Source organism: Eucalyptus grandis, chromosome 10 (genome assembly GCF_016545825.1).
Source record: "Eucalyptus grandis isolate ANBG69807.140 chromosome 10, ASM1654582v1, whole genome shotgun sequence".
Classification (NCBI taxonomy): domain Eukaryota; kingdom Viridiplantae; phylum Streptophyta; class Magnoliopsida; order Myrtales; family Myrtaceae; genus Eucalyptus; species Eucalyptus grandis.
In genome coordinates, this window is record NC_052621.1 from 15,765,379 (window position 1) to 15,776,833 (window position 11,455).

Sequence of the window (11,455 nt, forward strand, 5' to 3'; positions counted from 1 at the left end):
GGAAAATGAGAAACTGAATAGCATTGGCTTATGGCCTTGACTCTGGTTAAGTTCTTATCAAAATTTTAGTTACATGCTCTCACAGGCAATATATTTTTGAATTATTAGAATTTTGTTTATGTGTATATACTTATACAATGAATCCTTTAATAATTAGACACGTTATTAGAGCTTCAAGCGGAATGTAGCTAGAGTCAATGATAAGGGACACTTTGCAACATTTTTCTAAAATCCAGGGGACAAATTGCAGAAGTCGAAATGTCGAGGAGTAATTTGCGACAATCCTAAAACTTGTGGGCCTGTGTATAATTTCCCAGTTGAAATTGGTTTGAAGTGGGACAAACAAAATTATCTGACTACAGACGATACATAGCACGAAAGATGGGCCAAAAAAAGAGGAAAAGGTGAAACTTAATAACTCTGGCTTATACCGGTAGATGTGCATTCGGCCTTGACTTAAGTTGAGTTTTTATTGAAATTTTAGTTACATGCTCTCACAAGCGATATATTTCTAACAATTCTAAATTATTACTCTACCTTTTTATGTGTATATACTTATATGACTATATTCTTCAATATTTAGTCACGTTGTTTGAGTTTCAAGTAAAATATAGCTAGACTCAATGCTGGGGGACACGCTGCTACCAATTTCTAAAATTCAAGGGGCAAATTACAAAAGCCGAAATGTTGAGGGGCAATTTGCAACAATCCTAAAACTTGTGGGGCTATTTGTAATTTGCCCATTGAAAATAGTTTGAAGCGGTACGAACAAAACTATCAAAGAACAAGCATCCAAGAGAGGAGCTAAAAAAATTCGTCCAAGAAAGAATCTTCCAAAAGAAAAAAAAGACGGGCCAAAAAAGAGAGGAAAATGTGGAACAAAGTAACATTGGCTTATAGGTAAAAGATTGAAATGTTGAAGGGCAACTAGCGACAGTATTAAAACTCAGGAGGCTATGTGGTGATATCATCATTGAAAATATTTTAAACCGGCACAAGTGCAACCACAAACGATGCATAGCTGATAGCACGAAAAGGAGGAAAACGTGAAACAGCAAAATGTAATGGCTTTTTTTTTTTTGTCAAGAATGGGATTCGAACCCATGCCCTTTCGGACCAGTACCTGAAACTGGCGCCTTAGACCAACTCGGCCATCTTGACTCGTTGGCCTTTGCGTTCTTTAAATATTATTTATTGAAGAAATATATTCCTGCAGAGAACCCACAAATCAGTGGCAATTCTTAAACCCTCGCAGAGAACCTTTTGTTCCTCTTCACGTCCGCCATCCCCAGCCATGTCCGCGAAATGGCGCGCTCTGCAGCACCGCCATCGCTACACTTACAGCGCCGTCGTCTTCCCGCAGCCTTTCGTCGACTCCTTGGCCGACCCATGCTCGAGCCATCCCGGATTCTACGCCGAACTCCAAGAACTAACCTCCCTCAACTCGACCTATTCCCAGGTCAACCATGTCAAGAGGGTCGCTTCTTCTTTCGGCGACATCCTTTCGTCGGCCCTCGACGAGCAATCTCTCTCCAAAGCGGCGCGTCTCTACCTGGAGATCATGTTCTTCGAGAACTCCACGCCCTTGCACCGGACTCTCGTCTCCGCTTTAGCCAAGGCGCGCAATCACCAGGGCTTGATTTGCAGGTGCTTTCGAGCTCTCTGTGAGGAGTATGGAGGTTCTCAGGGCAAAGGGAAGCGGTTCTGCGTGTCGCGAGCTGCGTTGTCGATTATGGGTATGCCTAAGTTGGGATATTTGATGGGTGTTGTGGAGGATTGTGCGGCTGTGGTGGCTCGTGATATAGTTTACGGGTTGAGCAGTGTGGTTTCGGAGACTAATGGGTGGGCGCGGCCTTCGCCCGTGGTGATGGAGCAAAGCCAAGAGGCCTTGTCCTGCTTGTATTATTTGCTTCAAAAGTTTCCATCTAAGTTTAATGATTTAAATGATAAAGGTGTTATGGAGATGATTGTTCATGTCGTCTTGAGTATACTGAAGCTGTCCTCTTTTTCACGGGATTGTTTTGTGGCTGCTGGAGTCAGCTTCTGTGCGGCTTTGCAAGTGTGTCTTAGTGCTGAAGAACTTGGGTTGTTTATCGTAGAAGGTATTTTTCATGGAAGTCCTTGTTGTTCCAGTACTATTTGTGAAAGTGATATTAGTGAGGTTATTCTGAAGATACAGTATAGAGGGAATTTGTATCATGATATTTGTAGCTTTTCTGCTCTCAGTAGACTTTGTTTGATCAGAGGAATCCTTACTGCGGTTTCCAGGAATGTACTTAACATGCATTTTGTTGTAGCAAGTGATAAGTGCAATGGATCTGAAGGTTTTAAGGATGCCAATAAAGCTGTTAAGACTATACTTTATGATGGAATTTTGCCTGAGCTCTGTAACTTTTGCGAGAATCCCACCGACAGCCACTTCAACTTTCATGCATTGACAGTTATGCAAATTTGTTTGCAGCAGATAAAGACGTCGTTGCTTGCTAAGCTTGTCATCTTTTCGGAGGATTATGATCCACTGAAGGAGGAAATGGGGACCAGGATACTGAGACTTATATGGAAAAACTTGGAGGATCCACTTAGTCAAACTGTCAAACAAGTTCACCTGATTTTTGATCTTTTCTTAGACATCCGGTCCACCCTTCACTGGGGAGATAATAGTGACAGAATAAAATTATTCTTGAGGAAGATTGCTTCAGATCTTCTGTGTTTAGGGCCACGCTGCAAGGGAAGGTATGTTCCTTTAGCTTCCCTGACCAAGAGGTTGGGAGCTAGAGCTCTGTTAGGCATGCGTCCAGGTCTGTTATCTGAAACGGTACAGGCATATATTGATGATGATGTGTGCTGTGCTGTAACATCATTTTTGAAGTGTTTTCTTGAGAATCTGCGGGATGATTGTTGGAAGACTGATGGTATTGAGAGGGGGTATGTACTATATAGAGAGCATTGCCTGCACCCATTTTTGTATGGTCTTGCATCTGGTGCCTCAAAGCTCCGGTCAAATTTAAACACTTACGCTTTGCCTGTTTTATTAGAAGTTGACATAGATAGTATCTTTCCCATGCTTGCATTTATTTCGGTTACACCAACTGGAGAGGACAATGACTTCTTGCATATGGGGCTCAATAGCACACAAGCGGATTTGTCAATTGAGCAAAAAGTTGCAGTTGCAGTATCCTTGCTCAAAGTATCTCGTCTGCTTGCTTGGATTGAAGGAGACATTGATTGGCTTGAAAAAACCTTGCTTGATCGAACAGTGGATGGGCTTGAGGCAGAATATGTCAGCGGCCATGCTCTTGTGTGCATTAAGGGAATAAAGATGAAAATCCTTGTTGAATGGCTTGTGCAGGCATTGACCCATGTTGATGATTCACTGCGTGTTGATGCTGCAGAGTTCCTTTTCTTAAACCCGAAGACGGCTAGCCTTCCTTCGAATTTGGAACTGGTTTTGATGAAAGAAGCTATTCCAATGAACATGAGGTGTTCCTCAACAGCTTTTCAGATGAAATGGTGCAGTCTGTTCAGAAAGTTCTTTTCTCGGGTTCGAACAGCTCTGGAGAGGCAGTTGAAGCAGCAGGCATGGCAACCTCGACTTCATCATAAAGGCACAGAAATCTGTCTTTCCATTAGGAGTGAGGACACTTCATTCAGCAGAGCCAATAATCTTTTTTTCTTTATGAGATGGTTTAGTGCTTTTCTGTTCTTCTCCTGCTATCCATCTGCCCCATACAAGAGAAAGATAATGGCAATGGAGCTCATAGTGATAATGATGGATGTTTGGGCTGTTGCTCCTTCTCAAGAAAACCATTTATTTTCTCCTGAAAGTCTTCATCCTTACAGTAGAGGAATTACATCGCCAGATTCGACATTCCTTTTACTTGGATCAATTATTGATAGTTGGGACCGGCTGAGGGAGAATTCCTTTCGCATATTGGTACATTTCCCCACCCCCCTTCCTGGGCTTTCAAGTGATCAGATGGTGGTGAATATAATTGAATGGGCTAAAAAATTAGTTTGCAGTCCACGTGTGAGGGAGAGTGATGCTGGAGCTTTGACGCTGCGACTTATATTCAGAAAGTATGTATTAGAACATAGATGGATAGTGACAGCATCTGTAAATGTCATGTGTGACTCGCATTCTCAATCAAGTGAGTCGATGCATCCTGTGATGGATTATGTATGGTCTCTCATCGATTGGTTGGATGTGGTTGTCGAGGAAGGCAAGAGGGATCTTTCTGAAGCTTGCAAGAATAGCTTCGTGCATGGCGTACTGCTTTCTCTCCGGTACACTTTTGAGGAATTGGATTGGAATTCTGATGCTGTTGTGTCTAGTATGTCAGAGATGAGACGTGCATTGAACAAGCTCTTGGACCTTGTTTTGGAAATTACTTCTCTGGCACTTTGGGTGGTTTCTGCTGATGCTTGGTATCTGCCGGAAGACATGGATGAGATGGTTGATGATGATAATTTTGTCCTAGATTTTCCAGTGGAAGTGAATGATCCAGCACCTTCATCAGAGTTGGATAGATGCTCAAAAGTAGGATTGGAGCAGGTAGTAATGGTTGGTTGCTGGTTGGCGATGAAAGAGGTAATCTTCTGCTTTCTCTGATTGTCCCTTCTTACTTAATTTAGGTAAGGATATCCCTAGACAACCATATGGTCCCCTCTTTTTCAGGTGAGTCTTCTGCTAGGTACCATCATCAGGAAAATTCCTTTACCAACAAGTACATATTCAGACTCTCTAGAGCCTACTGATGCTGCTGATAATTCGGCCGTGAAAATACCTGAGGTGGTACTTGACTTGAAGCAACTTGAAGCCATGGGCAATCACTTTTTGGAAGTCCTCTTGAGAATGAAGCATAATGGTGCAATCGACAAGACAAGGGCTGGATTTACGGCTCTTTGCAATCGTTTGCTTTGTTCCAATAATCCAGAGTACATATCTTTATACATTCTTTCAACTAAAGAGTTATTTTATTAAAGCCTTTATAAACAAAACTTTGAAATGCATTCAAAATATGAATGATGGTGTCTTTTGTTAACTTTTTATTTAAAAGTTGTAAGAAGAGACTGTAGCTTTTTTTCTGTGTCCTTTTACTGCACAAGTTTAATCATTTCCGTAGAAGTCTGATGCATGTTTGAAAAGTTGAAGTGTAAGCACTGCTTGTCTTTGGTTAACTACCTCAACTGCTGAATTCCTTCAGCAAGAGACTGTAGCTCTTTTCTGTGTCCTTTACTGCACCAGTTTAATCTTTCCCATAGGAGAAGTCCGATGCATATTCCAAACACTGAAGTCTAAGAGCTGCTTATCTTTGGTTATTTTTTATTTAAAAATTTTGTGAAGAGACTGTAGCTTTTTTCTTTGTCCTTTACTGCACCAGTGCAATCATTTTTATATGAGAAGTCCAATGCATATTTCAATAGCTGAAGTCTAAATGCTGCTTGTTTTGTCAGACTCTGCAAGTTAACTGAATCTTGGATGGAACTGCTTATGGAAAGGACTGTGGCGAAAGGACAAGTAGTTGATGATTTGCTGAGGAGAAGTGCAGGCATTCCTGCTGCATTTATTGCTCTGTTCCTCTCAGAGCCAGAAGGAGCACCAAAGAAGCTTCTCCCATGTGCCCTGCGATGGCTAATTGATGTAGCTAACCAGTCACTGCAGGATCTTTATGCATCCAATGTTGCCATTGGTGACCTCTGTATCCATCGGCCAGAAAAAATAGACCATAGCGCTGAGTCAGCATTACCCGTTGATTCAAATGCTAATGAAAGGACATCGAAAATTCGAGATGAGGGCGTTATCCCAACTGTTCATGCTTTCAACGTTCTTAGGACTGCTTTCAATGACACCAACCTTGCTACTGATACATCTGGTTTTTCTGCTGAAGCGTTAATTGTTTCCATCCGCGCTTTCTCCTCGCCCTATTGGGAGGTTCGAAATAGTGCTTGTCTAGCATATACTGCTCTGGTGCGAAGGATGATTGGATTCTTAAATGTACACAAACGAGAATCTGCCCGACGTTCCTTAACAGGGCTAGAATTTTTTCACAGGTATGGTATATTATAAAAGGACAATATGCTCTCTCTTGTTTTTTTGTTTTCTGTTACTTTAAGATGATTGTTGCTCATATATTGCTTTGCTCTATTGTGAAATATATAAGGTAAGGAAAATTCTGTGAACCAACTAAATTGGCGGTTTGACTAATTAAAATACTTCGTGTTTAGGCTGGCTTGGTTCAGGTCACAAAATCTAAATATAAATTCTGGTCAGTTTGAGCCTTTGGCCAAAAGCAAACGAATTTTGCTTGGATGGTAAGAATGGTGTACAGTTGAACAGATTGCAGGTTCTGTACGTAACTATGACATTGAGTAGTTGCACATTTTGTTCCTTAATGCACTCCAGAAAAGTGATGCTGATTGTTGGCAACAATATTCAATTCCTAACACATGCTTTAACTGACATGTATGTACTTTCCAGTTTCTTTAATTTGAACCTTTTTTTGTTCACTAGCTACTTCAATCCAATTTGCCTTTGATTTTCCACTTATATAGCTTTATTGATATTGGCAGGTCTTTTTTTCCTTGTAGAAGGTTTTCTTCATAGGCTTTTTTATTAACATTACTATGGAATCCATCATGTTAACGTGCTATGTCGTTGCAACTTCCTATTAATTATGCATGCTTGCTGATTTTATTAGTTATTGAGTAGTTACTAATAATAAGTCTTCATGCTTTAGGTATCCCTCTTTGCATTTCTTTTTATTGGAGGAACTTAAAATTGCAACAGAATTGCTTGACGATGGATCCACCAGACATTCAGAATCTAGCTTAGCCAAAGTTGTGCACCCAAGCTTGTGTCCAGTACTGATCCTTCTTTCCAGGCTCAAGCCATCAGCCATAGCAAGTGAGACTGGGGATGACCTGGATCCTTTCCTGTTTATGCCGTTTATTAGAAGGTGCTCAACCCAGCGAAATATGAGGATTCGTGTTCTTGCATCGAGAGCTTTAACAGGCTTGGTATCTAATGAGAAGTTGCCTGGTATCATTGTGAACATAGCCACTGACTTGTCTTGTTTAGAGAACCATTGCTCTGGAATTGCTATTCCCCATAAGTTCAGCTCCACCAATGAAGCACAGCACACTCCGTTCAATTTAATACATGGAATGTTACTGCAGTTGTGCAGTCTTCTGGATACAAATTGTAGAAACCTTGTTGATTTCTCGAAGAAGGACCAAATTCTTAGTGATCTAATCCAACTTCTGGCCAAATGTTCATGGATTGGAAGCCCTAGATGGTGCCCTTGTCCTCCTGTCAACACTACTTTCTTAAGGGTTCTGGATCACATGCTCAGTATTGCCAGGGGATGCCGATCAGGTGAAACGTTTTGTAACATCCGCAATCTACTTTTGGAGCTGACAGCAGAATCCCTAGTTTTGGACGGTTCTTGTGTGCTTCCTTACTATGATCCAGCTGTTTCTGAATTGCGTGAACAGTCAGCTACTTCATATTTCAGCTGTTTCTTCCAAGTATCAAATGAGAAGACTGGAGAAAATAATCATTTGTCCCAGAAAAATTGCCTTTCTGACATCAATTTATTGGCACGTGAAACACCTGATGCTTCTTGCCAGCTCCTGGAAAAGCTAGTCTGCTGCCTGTCAGATTCATTATATGAAGTCCGGCTTGCAACATTGAAATGGCTGCTGAAGTTCCTGGGAATTACAGAATCTGGCTGTCATGGCCATTATTTCTCAAGCAGTGAGATAGCAGCTGTTCAACAGTGGACAAATGTTAACCTCCAGGATACAATGATGAAGCTTCTGTCATTGGAGAAGAACCACAAGTGCACACATTACATACTACGAATTTTCTTCACTTGGAATTTGCAGCAATATAACCAAGTCGGTTGTCAAATGAATATAGGTACTAAGTTCATGGGTGTGATGGATGGTGATTTCACGTTGCAAATCTGGGGCAGATTACTTTCCTTGTACAACATTGTAAGACATGCTAAAACGCAGGGGACCATTATATGCTGCATGGCTGTATGTATAAAGCGGTTGGCAGGTCTACTTGCAAACTCTATTTTTGATAGCACAGAGAAGACCATAAATGAGTGCTTGGTTCAATTGGAGAGACAGAACCAACTATACGGATGCATCTCTATGTTCAACAAGCTAATTGAACTGCACAGTGCCTCAACTGAACCTGTAAACCTGCGCAACGCAGCAGCTGAATCCATCATAGCATCTGGTATGCTGGAACAAGCTGAGGTTATTGGTCCTTTGTTCCGCAACAAAATGCCAGCAGAAGGTAGACCTTCCTTTTCTGATACAAAAGAAATTGCCATTATGTATGCTCATCAAGTACTCAAGATGTGGTTTACTTGTGTAAGACTGTTGGAGGATGAAGATGATGGGATCAGGCAGAAGCTGGCTTTGAATGTCCAAAAATGTTTTATGCCAAGACAACTGTTGGGAAGATCTAGTGCTTCCAGTGTTCCTACCCAAGTGGAAAAAGTACTCAAATCAAGCTTTGAGCATCTCTCATCTATTTTTGGTCACTGGATCGAATATTTTAATTATCTTGCCCAGTGGGTGCATGACACAGAAAAATGTGAAAAGTCAGGAGGGGACCTAGTCAGACGTGTTTTTGACAAAGAAATTGACAACCACCACGAAGAAAAACTGCTGATTTGTCAAATCTGCTGCTTACATATGGAGAAACTGTTCATCTCTAGTTTCTGGGCAGTCAACTTCACTGAAGCAGACAGTATCAAGAAGAATCTATATGCCTGGAGAACGAGATTCTTCACTCAGTTGATAACATTTGGCGAGGATCACATGACAAAGGATGATGTTTTCTGGATTGGTGGGGTTGCTAACCACAAGGACACCTTTTTACCGCTGTATGCTAATCTTCTTGGCTTTTATGCCCTCTCTAAGTGCCTTTTAAGTGAGGATGGTATTACTAGTGATCTGGAGTTTGTATCAGATGTGATTAAACTTGCAAAGCTCTCTCTTTGTTCCTTAGGAACCCTTTGATTCTCAACCTGTTCTGTTCAGTGGTTGAATTACATGAGAGAAAGTTCAACCTCTCTGCTGATATCTCTATTCTTAAGTATAGGACTGATGATTTGCTGTGGGATTTTTTTGATCCTTACTTTCTTCTCAAGTGATAACTGGAAAGCAGTAGCAGGCAATTTAGAGCGCCAGACTGGAATGAGTTGGTGCAAAATGGTTTGCCCCATTATGTTTACATACGTTTCTGTAGCGATATCTTCTTTGGGCAGGCGTATTGTACTGGGCTATATCAAGGATCTCAATCCTTTTTGCTAGTTATATCTCTTCTCCCATTGTCAATGAATAGGGTCACAACACTGCCTGAGATGGCACCTTTCAGGTGGAAGCAGTATTGGCAAATACCACAGAGGATTGCTTTGTGAGGCTATATATTGGTGAAATCAGGGGATCTTCAACATATTTATTCTTTCTATCGTCCCATGTTTTGTGCATAGTTTTTGTGGTTCGGAATCTTAAAAAATGTCAAAAACAGAGTTCTTCCCTGGTTTGTCTTGGGAGCAAGCGTGATGCGGCCAACAAAACTCTGCAAGATGATACTTGTTCAAATGTTGATGTTTTGACCAAGCTTTGGTGAAGATCAAATAAGAGTCATAAGGGATTAGAATTCTTCTTATAGATAATTTAGCAGTCTCTTTTTTAGGATTTGATTCTTGTGAAAATTCCAGTAAGTTTCCTTTTTAGTAGAAGTAGGACATTATGTCTCCCCTTCTATTTTATTTTTCTTCTCTTAGGTATGATGTATTAGAAATCCAAAATGCGATGCTTAAGAAGCTTTGGGTGTGAAGCCAAAAGATTTCTTTATTTTTGGTTTTTTTTTTGTTTGAATATTTATTTAGTTGTCTGGCAACAAAATGATCAAAGAGCTGCGATTTTTTTTTTTCAATTGATGGTATTGATAGAAAATAAATGCGCCATGTTAACAAGTGCCTTACTATAAGAAGAGTAAAAATAGATTCAAACTTCAAAATGTTTCCTCATTTGGTAATTTAACTAGTATTGATTAGTATAAGCTCAAAATATGAATGAATCAAATAATGATAGACGAGCAATTTTCTTTCGAGATTTAGTTGACATTTTTAAGTACCTAATGATTATGAGTTCAAGACAATATGTTTAATAAATTTTAAATATTCTTTAATCAATAATAATTTATTCGCAAATTTTGTGGAGGGTTGGTCATGCTATGACTTTGGTTATGTCATGTAGGATGGTCAAAATTTACATTAACAATTTTTGATCAAAATTATTTAAATGGATTCAGGTGGGAATATGTGAAAATATTTGATTAAATTGGTCAAATTAAAATGTTTAACATTAAATTGGTATTAATAAAGTTTAGAGTTCTTTTGGGATTTTTTTCCATCTTCCCACACAAGTAACAGGAAAAATGTTCCCGAGTCGAATATGCACGAAAGATACCGTTAGGATGTGTTGCAAAGCGCGTGATTTCAATCTCTCTCTCGCTTGATACGCCTAGACACGTTCGAAGCATAACCATCTGAGAACTTTACGGGCTTCGAGAACTACGAAAACTTCTTCCTGACTTGTCGATCCGAAATGGAAGTCACAGGCAGTTTTGCTAATGTTACTCCATCTTATGACGTCATTGTATACCACACCTGGCTTTTAAGGACGACATTATAGGATTCATCCTTCAAGAATTGCAATAATGCCCTCTCCACAACATGCTCTGACTTCCCCTTCGTGGACAATGTGCGTGCGTTCTTGTCGCATTGGCGTGCATTGTCCAATCATAACATGTGGTCTCATTCAGCGTGCATGCAAATTTCAAAGTAGCATTAATTTGAGTATTTATTCATCCATATATTATGTGAAAAATATATCGCAAATCATTCAACTTATTATTCTATTGCAATTGGTATTTATATTCAAGCCCAATCAAAATCAATTAGCGTGCAAAGCTTACAATATGTGAGACATACAGATTCACTACATTTGAATCATGGCTTGATTTTTTTTTTTTTTTTTTTTTCAACGTACATGGTAAAATATCCATGTGAATGGGGCCACGGCTCACGGACAGACAACCTTCAGGGGACCAAACCCCTTTCCTCCATTCTGCTCATTTCCTTCGGTACAAGAACCTAGGGTTAACTTATTCTCTATAGATACACGTAATTTCAATAGAATAACGACCTATGAATTCTTTTCAGCAGCATAAAAATGCTATTTGAAAACTATTTCAACATATTTATGAACTACGCATGCAAATTTGCTATTTTTAAAAAAGGGATTGAGACATATCTTGATCAGGAGAGTTTCAATATTTGTCAAACAAGTCTCACAAACCAAGCAAACTTCAATAAAAGAGACTTTCTATTTAAGAGAGAGAAATCTCAAAAGAGAACAATTT

The 11,455-nt window shown here is 39.9% G+C and overlaps 1 protein-coding gene and 1 non-coding gene across 2 annotated transcripts; one reads left to right on the forward strand and one right to left on the reverse strand.

Annotated features, from left to right (window-relative positions):
* Nucleotides 1-1,080: 1,080 nt before the first annotated feature.
* Nucleotides 1,081-1,161, reverse strand: TRNAL-CAG. Its single transcript has one exon. It is a non-coding gene; the product is annotated as a tRNA-Leu (tRNA).
* A 107-nt stretch (nucleotides 1,162-1,268) lies between these two features.
* LOC104422007 (thyroid adenoma-associated protein homolog) lies at nucleotides 1,269-9,886 on the forward strand. The gene is given in 5 exon segments (XM_010034209.3): nucleotides 1,269-4,588; nucleotides 4,676-4,935; nucleotides 5,455-6,051; nucleotides 6,738-9,004; nucleotides 9,007-9,886. Coding segments are annotated over 5 exon segments (6,588 nt in total). The 5' UTR covers nucleotides 1,269-1,294; the 3' UTR covers nucleotides 9,177-9,886.
* Nucleotides 9,887-11,455: the final 1,569 nt, after the last annotated feature.